The 16289-nt window shown below is 39.8% G+C and overlaps 1 protein-coding gene across 1 annotated transcript in view; it reads right to left on the bottom strand.

The window, feature by feature from the left end:
* pigu (phosphatidylinositol glycan anchor biosynthesis, class U) overlaps positions 1-16289 on the bottom strand; it is a 78127-nt gene that overhangs the window by 35913 nt on the left and 25925 nt on the right. The window contains exons 3-4 of the mRNA XM_060919185.1: positions 12504-12563; positions 3593-3655 (exon numbers count right to left, since the gene is read on the bottom strand). Coding sequence (XP_060775168.1) covers positions 3593-3655; positions 12504-12563 — 123 coding nt within the window. The remainder of the gene's footprint in view (positions 1-3592; positions 3656-12503; positions 12564-16289) is intronic.

Raw genomic sequence — 16289 nt, 5'->3', positions numbered from 1 at the left:
GATGGCTCCCCAGGGGTATGTAGCACTGCAAGTGTCCATCATGATCACCAGGATAGAATCTTTGAATGGTCACTCTAACCATTCGCATTTTTCAACCGATACCGTGCCAGTGCACGATATATAACCGGTTCCATGCATGTTGACACACAAAAGACTGATACTGGTACCAAAAAGCTGGCATGGCACCGCAACATTGCTGAAACCACCAAGGTCAATGGCTATGGGAGGGACTACCGCAAGAAATTCGCTGCCATTTTGATAAACTTGAACTCTGAACACTTTGACAAGTACAAAACACTAAGTTTCTTGAAAGCAGTGGACTGTGGACACGACAAGATCACTTTCTTTTAGGTGATTGTTGTTCCTCCATAAACTGCTCTGTGTGCATTTGTGCACGCATTTATTTTTCACTCCACCCCACCAAAGGACAGTTTCAGCTCAATGCCATAGACTGTCTTTTAATGATGGACAGAATCTGGTAGAGGCTGGTGGAGAGTGCAGTGGGCAGCCACATGTGACACAAAACAAGGCTGAAGTTATAGCACCCCTCACACTGTGCCACAGTCGGAAACGTGAAAGCAAGCAAAAAGCAGCCTTTATCTCCCTCTCCCTTTTCTGTTGGCTACTTCTTCATACACACACACACACACACACACGCTCTGATCATAAGTAAAGACAGGCTACTAAATAAAGCTGTGAGACTTTTTCCCTGCAAATGTTACCCCAGTCACATTTCAACTTGTTAAAATGCAGGTCAGTAAAGACACCAAAGCAGAACTGGCTCTACATCAGCATTGTGTTGATGGAAAAGAAATACATCATCATTTGGTTCCAAGCCACATGGAACCAAGGGGCAAGGTTGAACACTGGGAGAAACAGCGCTACTCCGAGAGGCCAAGGACAAACCGCCAGTACCATGGGAGTAGTTGAGAAAACAGTCTCCCAAAATCTAAAATGGAACCCACCTCAGTACTGCCAAGACCAAAGGAACAGCTATAAGTCCAACTCTCATGATGACTACTCAATCAAAGGGGATGAAGCAGAGCATCTACAAGTCCTGAAGGACTTTTTCTACACAAAGTCCCTCCAACAGACCAAAGCACTTTTAGAAAAAGGATCAGGATAGCTAGACACCCATCATGTGACCGACAGTCCCTTACAAAACTTCCTGCATAGAGAGTGGAGATGGGGGACTTGACTTTTGACTTTACTTTTAGAAGACTTTTTTTTTTTAATTGTTTCTTTCATTTTTATCCTTACATTTTGGAATTTCTTATGCTTTACTTTTTACTTCGTATGTTGATAAAGACCTGGGGTGGCTAATACATGCCTAGGAAATTATTGAAAATGGAGAACATTGGCAGCTTTGCCTTGTTCCATTTTTTCTTTCTGCTCTTTGTTTACTCATTGGTGTGCCATTCCCTTCCCATTCAATTTGATTTACAGGTGTTTTGCAAAAGTATTTATCCCCCTTAGTGTTTGTCCTGTTTTGTCGCATTACAAGCTGGAATTAAAATGGATTTTTTTGGAAGGTTAGTACCATGTGATTTACACAACATGCCTACAACTTTAAAAGGTGAAAATTGTTGTTTTATTGTGACACAAACAATAATTAAGATGAAAAAAACAGAAATCTGGAGTGTCCATAGGTATTCATGTTTCATGGATAGGATAAGGTTCTTATGCTGGAATGCAGAATTTTCTTTTCTCCAAAAATACTGCTCATCGTTTAAACCAAAAAGTTCTATTCTGGTCTCATACATCCACAAAATTTTACCAGCAGCCTCCTGGCTTGCCTACTTGATCTTTAGCAAACTGTAGTTAGGCAGCAATGTTCTTCTGGGAAAACTCTGGCTTTTTCCTTGCAACCGTGTCATGCACATCATTGTTGTTCAGCACTCTCCTGATGGTAGACTCAAACATTTAACATTAGCAAATGTGAGCGAGGCCTTTAATTGCTTAGAAGTTACTTTGGGTTCCTCTGTGACCTCGGAGACTATTACACGCCTTGCTCTTCAGTGCAAAAAATTATATCTTAAGAGAAAATATCTTTAATATGGGTGAATTTATCTAATATTTCTTATTAGAAGTTTATTACAACTCAGATAAAATTATTTAGCTTAGACACTTTCTCATTTCAAGCTTTAAATTTTCTTATTCTATTGGCAGATACTTTTGCTTCTTTCTAGAATTAAATGCTTAAAATGAGCAAAATTATCTGCCAATAGCATAAAATTTAAACCTTAAAATGAGAAAGTGTCTCAAAGTAAGTTAAATCTTATATTTGAGTTATGTTAATCTTCTAATAAGAAATATTAGATAAATTCACTCAAAGATATTTTCTCTTAACAAGATGTAGTTTTTTTGCACACTGCAAAAAATTCTCTTGTTGAGAGAAAATATCTTTAATATGGGTGAATTTATCTATTATTTCTTATTAGAAGTTTACTAGAACTCAAATATAAGATTATTTAGCTTACTTTGAGACGCTTTTACTAATTTCAAGCCTTAAATTTTCTTATTCTATTGGCAGATAATTTTGCTCATTTTAAGCATTCAATTCTAGAAAGAAGCAAAATTATCTGCCAATAGAATAAGAAAATTTAAGGCTTGAAATTAGTAAAAGCGTCTCAAAGTAAGCTAAATAATCTTATATTTGAGTTCTAGTAAACTTCTAATAAGAAATAATAGATAAATTCACCCATATTAAAGATATTTTCTCTCAACAAGAGATCATTTTTTGCAGTGGAGTGTTGAAGTGATCTTTGTTGGTCAACCACTCCTGGGGAGGGTAATAATGATCTTTAAGTTCCTCCACCTGTCTGTGGATTGGTGGAGTTCAAACTCTTTAGAGATGGTTTTGGAACCTTTTCCAGCCTGATTAGCATCAACAACTCTTTCTGAGGTCCTCAGAAATCTCCTTTGTTCATGCAATGATGCACTTCTACAAATTTGTTTTGTGAAGAACAGACTTTGATAGATCCCTGTTCCTTAAATGAAACAGAGCACTCATTCACACCTGATTGTCATCCCATTGATTGAAAACACCTAACTCCAATTTCACCTTCAAATTAACTGCTAATCCTAAAGGTTCACATACTTTTGTCAAACATTGGATCATTTCTCAATAAATAAAATGAACTCATTAAATATTTTCTCATTCGTGTTTGTGTATATATATATATATATATATATATATATATATATATATATATATATATGAGAGAGACATCTACTGATTATTGATTTTTGTACGAGTATCCGAAACATGCTTCAGAATGACTGTGTTAATATGGCTTTTTTTTTTTGGCCATTGCTATGAACTAGACTATCTGACTGTGACACTAGCTCTGGCCAGACATATTTTCAAGAACACAGCTTTGTTAGATCATTAAAAATTTAGCCACCAAAAAGGATGGAAATCATTATTAAAAAATGAAAAAGTTAATCTCACGACATTGAGATTCGTGAGCCATTTGTACCGACTTATTTTCTAAATGGCTTAGCAAATTATGAGATCATTGTGCAATCACCTCAGGTTGAGTTGACAGAGAATGCATCAAGTGTCCCATTAAGCCCTTTTCCTACTCACCACAGTTTTGTTGTAGCTCTTCACTGATAGATAGAGAGCCACAGCTGTGAGTCCATCTGCTATCTGGTAACAGAAGTAAAACAAAACCACAAATAATTAGATTAGACTAGATTAGATTAAACTTTGTCATTATGCAGAGTACAGGTACAAAGCCAATGAAATGCAATTCAGACTTCCGTTTCAGGACATGTAACAGTTATAACATGATACACTTTGCAAGCAGAATTACTTGAATATTTCACAATGTATTTTTGACACAATACATGGATTGTACCCAATATCTATGAGCACGGCCTAAGCACCCCGATACCTTCTTGTACGTGTGCCAGGACCTTAACACCGTCATGTGGTGATGGTATGATAGCAATTCCTATAAAATATCATAGTCAACTGCCATCTGAGGATGGAACCTTTTTGTTGAGCTCCCACTGGGTCAGCACCAGTTCTGGTTCTGAGTGAAATAAAAACCCGGTGACCATCTGGTGTTCATAAAACCACAGTTACATGCATAACTACTATTAAATTTCACCCCGCATAACTGCCAGGGGTGGAAGTCATGAGGACAGTCACCAAACAGTCAAGAGGAATCATCTTACCCTACAACTGACTGAAAAGTGCTTGGATAGGATTGCTGTACTAGTACTGGGAGGGGAGGAGATGGTAACCTTGTGGTATCTGGAGAAGGTGCATGGAGATACTCGGGTAACTAGAGCACTATATACAAATCCAGGAAAAACACCAGAAGTAAACAATTTCCCATTACTGTGGTGACCTCTCCTGACAATATGCGTGCAAGTAAATGCAAGTTGTCCTCAGATGTGTATGATTTTCTACTTTTACATTTACTTTCTATGTAAAATTACTTTTAATAATGATGTCTAAGAAATCATGAAGAACCTGTGCAGTTCTCAGTTGCATGAGCCAATGAGGGGTCGTCAACTCAGCCATGATGAGTCAAAATGGTGATCCCATAGACTACCAGTGTAAATGGGGACTCGCCCCATCCAGCAGTCCTTGCAAAATGGGCTAGCATTTTAGGCATTGGGCAGTGCATCAGGACCAATTGATGGGGTGCATATAATTTCAGGAAATGTTTCCACTCAAGAGTGCACAAGGCCCTCGTGCTAAGATTCTAGCATTCAGGATCATTTCCTGGACTGTTAAGATACATCAATCTGTCCACTGCTCCAAGAAGCCAAACTGATGGGCGCTGATTAGCCTGTGTAGGGTTGCCACTGCTTTCTGTTCATCTGTGACAATGAGTCCAATAAAACATGTAGGCACCTCGCTGATGAGACAGGATGTAGCAATTTGGGGGTGCCCACATGGTCGATCCATTCAATTGATTTGGCTTCTGACCCTGTAACCTCTCCTCTCCTCCCTAGGGCTTCTTGACCGTGTAACATGTGTTTCAAAGAGTTGACTGCACATGTCTGGCATTATGGATTATACCAAAAACATCTAAAGCATCATAGCGTAGTGGCCCCGCTGTGCTTAATTTATTGACCAAATATGCTTAGTGACATGCTTCTACCCATTAAACTGCTGCCGTGATGCTTACAACATAGGCCTACAATATTAAGCATAGACCTAGGTATGACTTTAAACAGCAACCGGTGGTGAGTCTCAGGTCTGGGAGGATTTGAGTACTGGGGAAGGTGGAGTTACCCCTTAATCACCATTGTTCCCAGGTCCGCTCTGACCCAGGGTGGTAGCACCTGCTGGAGTTCCAGCTATGGCTTAAATAGTCCATCACCAATAAGGCGCTGGCAGCAGGGCACTTTTCGGTGCAATGTGGCAGATGAACCAAACAAGGTCAATAGCACACCACCAGATGGCATGCAGAAGAGCCACTCAAATGGCCAATGGATGGCATCATTCGACAAGCCAGTTGTCACTGCAGGGAAACTTACATATCTCTCAGGTCTGTAGCACTTGTGTGTGCCACTTGGCATCAGGTTTGGAGGTCCAGAGGGACAAAATGATGGGGGCATGACATCGTTTGTCTTACCTTACTGTGCAAGGTGCTTCGTTAGGAGAGGAGAATAGTATGCAAGAGGTCACGAGTCCAGACATTCCGTGGCGGCTCGGTTGGGCTGTTTGTGCCGCCAACGCGGGCGACTCTGTTGCTCTGGGGTGGGCGTAGTGGCCCATCTGTGTTTCTGTGCATCCTGATGAAGCAATCATTGCTAGTGATGGACAACCACTGCCAACAACAGTATAAAGCTAGAATCAACATGCATGTGTTTTGTAGCCTTTGAGCAGGTAATTAATGCAGTCCAAGCAAGCCCATGGCCCTGAACTTGACCCAAGTTCACAGCTGAGGTCAGAGAAGGGTATTCCATGCTGATTGGCTGTGTGCGGTATCCCACGTTGATTGGATGAGTGATGCGCAATTAATATTCATAGGTAACTTATGCAAAAATGGCGGAGCCTTCAAGCCAGGTACGAGTGAGCCAATGGGTTGCAGCTTAATTACGGAGTTTTTCACAAAGAAAACTGTGGAAAACAACTCAGCAACAGTGGCAGGCCAAAAAGCGTAAATCTGGTGAAGATCCAGATTGGCTGAAGACATATAACTGGTTGGTAGTGACTCCAGGAGAAGGTGGCATGTTGAAAATGTTTACTAGATCTTGCCCGTGTGCACATGTGTAAAAACATGTGGTCTGATTGCTTATGTTATGGTGATTATGTCACTGTCAAGCTGGAATGTAGCAGTCTTTAGAATTCAACCTTGTGGCAGCAAATTACGATGAACTTAAGTTGCCACATTGTTGGTCACACACACTGAACAAAACTCCAAGTCTCCAATGACTCAACTGTCAAAATATTATAGGTCTGTAGGCCTAGATCTAATCATTTACATGTAGGTCTGCAATGGTTTCCATGTTCACAGGTCTTCATTTTTAAATTTTGTAATTACCTGGTACATATTTCATGGTATCTTTTTTTTTAAATACACAGGAATGTTGTGCAGCCTGTGCCAAAAACACAATACCAAATACAGAAATGGCTCCAAAGAGTGTATAGAGGAGCCATGCATCACCCTGGTGGCATACAGTCTTGAGCAGCATCGCTAAAAAGTGCAAAGCACCAGGAGGCTCAGGAGCTGGAGACAGCCAGAGTCTGGGCCAGTGTGGGTGGTGGCATTGTGTAGGCTTTTGGGCAGTGGGTTACTTAGAACCATATGGGGTTTCTGCATGCTGTGAGAGAGATCCATTGACTCATGAAACAGGAGATTCCACACATGACCACATATCCTTCCCTGTTGGAACTCCTCCAAGCCTGTAACTGTCCCCATATCAGTGAATTGTACAAGGTAGTGTACAGCGGAAATATTACTGTACTCAATCACACTCACAGTCATTATGAAGATGACAAATGCTTATGCACATGAGCATGATGATTATGTGGTTGCAGGAAGAAAACACCAAACACACTTCCAAACAGCTCACCCAGAAAATTGTGCAGTGTTGTGCTACCATAGTGCGCAACGATCTGGTTGATGATATGCAGTGTTCAGCCTGCTCATTGACAAGCCAACTGACATTTCAGTACTGAAGCAGCTCATTGTGTATGTGCACTACTGGAAGGTTTGTCAAGACTGATTAAAGTCTCTCAGAAGCTGAAAATAAATATAATTCCAGGGTTAATTTGTTCATCAGATTAAAAGTACATACATGAGTAGGCCTATGAATGTTAAACCCAGCAGGTGAAGACCAGCTTCCTAGGTTTGGTAGATCTACCTGATGGCCATGCAGAAACTATCACCAAGGCACTACATGAATTTTTCACCAGACTCAAGCTGGACATGACAAAGTGTGTGGGTTTGTGGTCTGATGAGGCAGTTGTTATGGTTGGGTGTGAGACTGAGGTAAGGGTGTTTGTTGTACACAACACGAATTTCCAAGCACTCGGTAAACAAAATCATCTAATTGCAATGTGGCTATAACCGATAGAATATAGCAAAACAGCATATTTGTTTTTCTGTTGTCAGGTTGCAGCCCTGATCAAGAGAGACTTCCTGCTGGTGAAGTCTATTCATTGCATTGCCCACTGACTTGCACTAGCAGCCTCCTAGGCTGCCCCAAAAGTGCCATATCTCAAACAAGTTCAAGGCAATGCTTCTGCAATTGTTCCTGTTCTACCAGAATTCACCAGTGTGTGCACATGGCCTTTAAAAAAAAAAAGAAGTCCAAGTATGGTCTGGTATCAGTTATCATCTCACAAAGTTGAAGCTATATTACTTCTGCCAGCTTTGTGTAAAACTTCATAGTTAAATCATAAGGGTTATTTCTTGACCAGGACCTGATGAATGAACCATAACCGAAATGTGTTAAGGCTGCTGACATGTGTTGGTTGAGCCATGACAGAGCGGTCAATACCCACTGCCAGACATACGGTACAGCTCTGTTGTGGTCAGTATGGAGAGGGAGGTCCAGGAAAGGCATGTTGTCATCCTATGGAAATTGTAGATTTTTCTCAACATATTTAAACGAGCAAATATTTCACCCTTTTGATACAGTGCCTATGGATAAAGGTGATATATTTGAACAAAACAACAAGGAAAATTAGCCATTTCAATCATTTATTCAACAAAAATATCAATAGATGCAATATCCTTCTGTGGAGAAATTAATTATACCCTTGGCTTCAGAAGCTAGTATTGCCCCTTTAGCAAAAATAATTCTTGCAGGTGTTTTACATAATTGTACACCAGTCTCTGACATTGGCATGCTGAAATTTTTTGCACACTTGTCCATGCAAAATTTCTTCAGTTGCAAGATGTTTCAGGGCTTTCCCCAGAAAAAAAATATCAGAGAGGTGCTACTGGTGCGAAGCCCGGAGGGCCCCGAAGGCTGCTAGGGGGATTGGGAGGGATGCTCTTCTGGAAAATTTTGAAATTAGAGACTTCAAATGATGCATTCTGCTGGCATCTAGGGCTTTTTTTTTAGGCACAATTCAACATTATTAAAATTTGCTGTTTTTCACCTTTTCAAATATGCAAGGGACAAAGTTTAAAAGGCAAAATTGGATTTGAAATGAAAAAACACTTCGTAGCACACCTCTTCATTTTCCACTCCCAGGATGCCAGGACCAGAATCGAGGTCAAATCATGCAACAGCGACATCTAGCGACCAGCACGTAGTTTTATGTATGATTGTGAATGGCAGTCAGTGAATGGCGAAACCCTTTATTTTCAAGTCTGGGTTGAGAACAAAGATAGATAGATATTCTGGACTACCTAACTTTATATTCTATTTATTTATATAGGCAAGGCAAGTTTATTTATATAGCACATTTCATACACAGTGGCAGTTCAATGTGCTTTACAGAAGTAAAAGCAAAACAGTAAACAATAGAAAATAAAATTACATAAAATAAATGGGGGAAAAATAATTAAACAACAGTAGAAATAAAATAATAAAATGAAGTAAAAGTTCAGTAAAAAAACAGCAGAATAAAATAGAATAAAAGTTAAGTAAAGTTTAAAACATGCAGAGACTGTAAAAGTTAAGAAAGTTTAAAACATGTAAAGATGACAATATTAATCAGTTAGCAGAAAGCATCTGAAAACAGCTTGGTCTTTAGTCTAGATTTGAAGCTGCCAACAGCAGGAGCATTTTTAATGTCCTCTGGGAGTTGATTCCATAGCTGTACTGCATAGTAGCTAAAAGCTGCTTCACCACACTTTGTTTTAACAACAGGTTTTACCAGTAAATTTTGCTGCTGCGATCTGGTAGATCTGATTGGGTTAGGCCGCTGCAACATATCAGAGAGGTAATTGGGCCCTGTACCATTTAGAGATTTGTACACCAGCAGCAATACTTTAAAGTCAATTCTATAGCTTACTGGAAGCCAGTGAAGGGACCTTAGAATTGGAGTAATGTGCTCTGTTCTTTTTGTTCGTGTGAGAACCCTAGCCGCTGCATTTTGAATCAGCTGAAGTCGTTTGATGGTCTTTTTTGGCAGGCCTGTGAAAAGGCCATTGCAGTAATCAACCCTACTAGAGATGAAGGCATGTATAAGTTTTTCCAGATCATTTTTTGACATAAGTCCTCTTAGTTTGGAAATGTTTTTTAAGTGATAAAATGCCATTTTAGTGATTGCTTTCATGTGACTGTCAAAGTTTAGCTCGCTGTCAATGAAAACACCAATATTTTTAACCATATCTTTTGTTTTAATCCCCTTTGTGTCAAAAATAGTGGTAATCCTGAGTCTTTCATCTGTTTTCCCAAATAGAATTACTTCTGTTTTATCTGTGTTCAGCTGAAGAAAATTTTGTGACATCCAGTTGTTGATTTGGTTGATACACTGGTAGAGACATTCAAGGGGGGCATAATCATTAGGTGATACAGCAAAATAAATTTGGGTGTCATAGCAGCATAGCAGTGATACAAAATTGAGTTGTTCTTGATAATTTGTCCAAGTGGGAGCATATAAAGGTTGAATAGTAATGGTCCAAGAATCGACCCCTGGGGGACACCATAGGTCAAGGACATTGATGTTGAGGTACAATTTCCCATGGTAACAAAGAAGCTTCTAAGTATGATTTTAACCAATTGATAACTTTACCAGTCAACCCAACCCAGTGTTCAAGTCGATATAGCAGTATGTTGTGATCAACAGTATCAAAAGGTGTCCCAGAAGTTAGGGGGCAACTGTGTATGGTCTACTGATCTACATTTATTATTCCAGAGTGCCCATCCATATATATATATATATATATATATATATATATTTTTTTTTTTTTTTTTTTTTTTTTTTTTTTAATACGCACACACACACATACAACATTTTCCCATTTCTATAGTTACTACTCATTTTCTGAGGGGAATAGGAGATATTTAGGCATGGAAAGTACTCTGCATTGTTCAACTTATGGTACTGATTTTTTTTGGTATACAAGTGACAGCATGGTGCTGATGTTGTACAGCATGTATCCATGCTTTGGGGAAAGCCCCGTGTTTGAAGGTTTTCTTACATGTACTACCCTTCTCAAATCTCCCCACAACATTTCAGTGGGGTTCAAATCTGGGCCTTGACTAGGCCATTTCATAACCCTTCATTTCTTCTTTTTGAGCCATTCCTTGGTAGATCTGCAAGTGTGTTTAGAATCATCTTGTTGAAACATCCACCTCTGGTTCAACTTCAACTTTTGGACAGATGGCCTCACATTATCTTCAAGCACTCTTTGACTTGATTCAACTATGAATTCTCAATCATATCAACGAATGCAAGTTTCCCAGTTCCTGAGGCAGTGAAGCAACCCCAAACAACATTTCCACCACCATGTTTCACAGTTGGTATGAGGTTCTTCTCCTGAAAAAACATTTTTGGTCTGCACCACACATGTACTTTGACTGCAGCCAAACAACTCGACCTTTGAGTCATCTGTTCAGAGCAAGTTATTCCAAAAGGCCTGGTCTTTGCCTACATGTTCAATAAAGCAAGACTACATTTTACCAATGTTCCTTTTGGATAGCATGGACTTTTTCCTGGAACACCTCCCATGCAGGTCAAATATGTCCAATCTCTTTCTGATTATAGATGTATGCACTTTCACACCAACAGTTGCAAGAGTTACCTGCAGATCCAGTGATGAAACTTAGGGGTTCTTGGACACTTCTTTTAGCATCAAACAGTCTGCTCTTGGCTTGAATTTGCTGAGACAGTCAGTCTTGGACAAACTGGCAGTTGTTTGAAATCTGTACCACTTGCAGATTTTCATTAGAGCGGAATGATTTATTTCTAATAATTTAGAGAGCTTTTTAAAATCCGTTGCCAGATTCATGAGCATCCACAACCTTTTTTCTGAGGTCTTTAGAGAGCTCTTTATATATCTTGGCACGATGACACCACACACTTCAATAGTAAAGAGAACACCACACCCTAGATGTCAGGTTTAAATAAGACAGGGTTCACCTGCACCTCTACCTGCAGGATTTTCTAAAATCAACGGCACCTAATCTGGAACACCAGAGTCTAAATTTATGGACTTGAAAGTGTGATAAATGTAAGGGTGTCCTTACTTTTTTTTGACTGATTTTTTTAAATTATAAAAATGACTAATAAAATGTCAATTTTATGTGTGTGTCTTTTGTTGGAGTATATTACCTTTATCTGTAAGCATTGTATTAAAGAGGGCGAAATATCTGCTTGTTTAAATAATGGTGAGAAAAGTCTACAAATTTCTACGAGATGTACTTATTTTTTTAACATGACCAAGAGCTCTTGTTTAAACCATCACTCAAACAGGGCACATCTGGGCATCAAGAAACATATGCCAGTCTCATGTTCCAATATTTTTGATCACTTGAAATATGGGATGGTTTAAACAAAAGATGCCATGTTTAACACATGTAAATATCAGGATATGAAAGCTGAAATTCTGATCAATCATCTCATTCATCTTTTGATTCAAACCAAAACGTTTCTGGTATGTAGCAAAATCAAATGACCTGGCCCTGCCAAGCTAATACTTTTGGAAGGGACTGTAGCTGGTGTATGTCCTTGACTTCCAGCGAGTTTCTAGCAGGTCTGTTATGCAGGTAGCTCCAAGACATACAAAATTTCTGGTTTGAATATAAAGTTGGAAGAAGAAAGGGATAGATAGCTGTTGATAAAAGGCATTTTATAGGAAATTCACCATTTCCTTTTTTACTTGCAATGACTCTTGGATAACAATAAGGCAGCAGTAAGAGTAGTCTCTGAACCACGTGCTGAACTACACCCTGACTTGTACAGTTTAGTGTTTTTCTTGCCACACTTTCCTCAAATAGTTTAGAGTAGCTTTTAAAAATACATTTAGTCTGGTGATCAAACTTTCCCTGTTTGTTTTTAGCATGATGTACAAGAATCAAAAATTGAAAAAAAAAATGTTAGTATCATTAAGCTCAAAAGTACTTACCATAAATACAATCTCTGCATAGTCCACCACAAAATGAAAGAGGTATATGATGAGGGGTGTCTGAAAGAAGTTAAACACACACACACACACACACACACACACACACACATTTACTTGTAACAGTAGTGAATCAACAGTGCAGTACAAGGTTTTTCCTGTACTTCACAGTAGGATTCGTAGTATGAAAATAAAGGGGGTAAAAAAAAGTCAAATGTTGACTATGAAACCTGATCACAGCTTAGTTCTGATCATTACTGAGTGTCCCATCTCTACAATGAGACCACACTCAATCCTTCCCTTTATCTTTAAATTAGATATTCAGCTATTTTTTTTTTGCTAGTGATGTTTGCGAACATTGAAAAGTAGTTTAGTACAATCAAATTTGAATGTTTTAAAAGTAAGAATTTCACAGTAGCTCTTCATTATAAATAAACTTTCACTGTACTGTTTCAATAAAACAATATTGTCAGAAGTTAATATATTGCAAACAGCTTCACAGGAGTTCATCACAAAATATCCATACATGCAACAAATCTCACATAGGTATGACTTAAAAGTAGGTGTTGTCATGAGGTACTCTTGTGAAGCTTGCTTCAGATGTTTGAGGTCACAACTTCTGCTACAAATGCAGAAGTGTCCTGTTGGTAACGAATGGCCCTTTTCCACTACCCTTTTTCAGCTCACTTCAGCTTGCTTCAGCTCACTTCAGCCCAACACGGCTCGCGTTTCGACTACCAAAAACCAGCACGACTCAGCTCGCTTCAGCCCTGCTTAGCCCCTAAAACTCGCACCGTTTTGGAGTGGGGCTGAAGCGAGCCAAGCCGTGCCGAGTGAGGCTGGGGGCGTGAGCAGACACTCCCCTGTGCACTGATTGGTGAGGAGGAGTGTCCTCACATGCCCACACACGCCCCGCGAGCGCGCTGGGATCTGTAAACACCGCAAACCCGGAAGGAGAAGAATTACGAATTACGAGAATTTCTGAAGCCTTATGCGTCTCGCCTCATCTATACGCTCTTGCCAGTATCTGTCCGCGTTGTCGGTGACAACAAGCCACAGCACCAAGACCAGCAACACTAACGACTCCATGTCCTCCATGTTTATTGTTTACTATTCGGGTCGTGAGACTACCGCTTAAAAGATCACTGATGTCACTGTTTGCGCTGCTTAACAACATCACCTGACGTCCACCCGCTTTCGCTAACTCCACCCAATGTGTCCACCCACTTCCAGCCAGCACGGTTCAGCGCGGTTGTAGTCGAAATGCAACTCCAACAGCCCCGCTCAGCCCGACTCAGCACGGCACGGCTCAGCCCGACTCAGCCGCGTTTGTAGTGGAAAAGCGGCAGAACTGGCAAGAAAAAGCTACATAAACTGATGGCCTATGATAAAGTGAATTTTATACTCAATTTATAAATTCGGTTAACTAATCAGATTAACTCTACCACCTCGTTAAACCCGAGATAAGTGCGCTCACTTCTCACAGCCCCGCGCTTGATTCACTGTTTCCTGTTCGCTTCTGAAATATAACAGGAAATACATCAGTGATCAAGGTTTGGTAGCGGGTTACTCGACCTGTCAAGTGGAAAAAAGTTCACTCTTCGATCCAGCACGTGGGGAATTCAAAACGGAAATACAATTAACTGTAATTTAAACAGTAAATGCAAGTTGTGTCTAAATTTTACTTATGCAATATGTAAAAATCCACAGTTAAATCAGTGTTTCTCAACTGGTGGGTCATTGGCCCCTTAAGATTAAGATGCGGGCTGCTTGGAAGAAAAAAAAAGTCACTAAATGCAAATGGTAAAAGAAAATGGAAAACCATCAAAAACAAACCTTTTTTTTTTATGGCCGGGTTACCTGCCCAAACTGATAATCGCATCATCAGTTTTTCTTTGGCTAATCAGACACAAGGTACGCCACCACACTTGCTGGAGCAGTTGGGGGTTAGGCCTTTGCTCAAGGGCACTTCAGCCAGTCCTGCTGGTCCAGGGAATCAAACCAGCAAAATTGTCAGTTTTAGCACTAATTCATCTGTAAACTATCAGTGTGAACACTGATAAACAGAGAGTGAAATTCCATTTTCCTATGAAAGGCTGGAAAAAACTATGACAAGCATGGTTTGTGCAGCGAGTTATTTGCATGAAACCACTGAAATTCAATTCAAGTATTTAGAGACAAATACCTGTTGACTGTTGACTTTGTCATATGCACTGTTCAGGAGCAATCAATCAGTTAGCCTAACCTGCATGTCTTTGGACTGTGGGGGAAACCAGAGCACCTGGAGGAAACCCATGCAAACACGGGGAGAACATGCAAACTCCACATAGAAAGGCCTCCGTCAGCCATTGGGCTCAAACCCAGAACCTTCTTGCTGTGAGGCGACAGTGCTAACCACTACACCGCCGTACCGCCCTTCGGTAAATTTCACTTATTCTGGATTACACATATGCGTTTATATAGCTGTCCTTTTTCAAATTAATGCATTTCATATTAATGCGAAAAGTTTTTCACTTAATTCAATGTGCATTGCATTTAATAAACAGATTTTCCACTGTAAATACTTATGATATTGAAGTTGTTGATAAAAAGTTTATTAATTTACTGTTATGAGACAGTAATCATTATCCAATCTTCTTCTTCTTCTTTTGGCTGCTCCCAATTAGGGGTCGCCACAGCGGATCTTTCGTCTCCATTGCTCCCTATCTTCCGCATCCTTCTCTACCACACCTGCCACTTTCATGTCCTCTCTCACCACATCCATGTACGGTATCTCCTCTATGGCCTGCCTTGTTTTCTTTTGCCTGGAAGCTCCATCCTCAACATTCTCCTTCCCACATGCTCTGCATCTCTTCTCAGGATGTGCCCATACCATCTCAGTCTCATCTCTCTTAGCTTAATTCCCAAGCTCTCCACATGTGCTGTCCCTCTGAGGTGCTCGTTCCTTATCCTGTCCAACCTCGTCACTCCCATTGCAAACCTTAACATCCTCAACTCCACCACCTCCAACTTTGCCTCCTGTCTCTTCGTTAAGGGTACGGTCTCCAATCCACACATCACAGCTGGTCTCACTACTGTCTTATATCAGAATCACTTTATCAATCCCCGGAGGGAAATTCAAAATTGCAACCAAGCTCCTGAATCAAGGAAGAAGTAAATATGTCTAAAAATAGAAGATACAATAGTCCTTAAAAAAGAATAAATAAAAATAAAATAAAGTTCAATAACTTAAGTAAAAGCAAAATGAAGTGATTTTATATACAATGATTCCTATATACATATATTGCACCTGAGTTAAGGATACATGGTAAGAAGTGTACCACAGTTATACAGTGGCATTGTACAGCTTGACAGCAACAGCAATACATCTTACCTTTCACTTTTGCTGGGACTTTCCTATCACAAATGACTCCCGAAACCCTTCTCCAACTGCTCCACTCTGCCTGCACTCTCTTTCTCACCTCACTATTGCAGCCCCCATTTTCCTGCACAGTTGACCCCAGTTGACATTGAAGTTGTTTACAACCCCGATTCCAAAAAAGTTGGGACAAAGTACAAATTGTAAATAAAAACGGAATGCAACAATGTGGAAGTTTCAAAATTCCATATTTTATTCAGAATAGAACATAGATGACATATGAAATGTTTAAATTGAGAAAATGTATCATTTAAAGAGAAAAATTAGGTGATTTTAAATTTCATGACAACAACACATCTCAAAAAAGTTGGGAAAAGGCCATGTTTACCACTGTGAGACATCCCCTTTTCTCTTTACAACAGTCTGTAAAC

Source organism: Neoarius graeffei, chromosome 4, assembly GCF_027579695.1.
Source record: "Neoarius graeffei isolate fNeoGra1 chromosome 4, fNeoGra1.pri, whole genome shotgun sequence".
NCBI classification, from domain to species: domain Eukaryota; kingdom Metazoa; phylum Chordata; class Actinopteri; order Siluriformes; family Ariidae; genus Neoarius; species Neoarius graeffei.
This window is presented reverse-complemented; position numbering and strand designations above follow the sequence as displayed.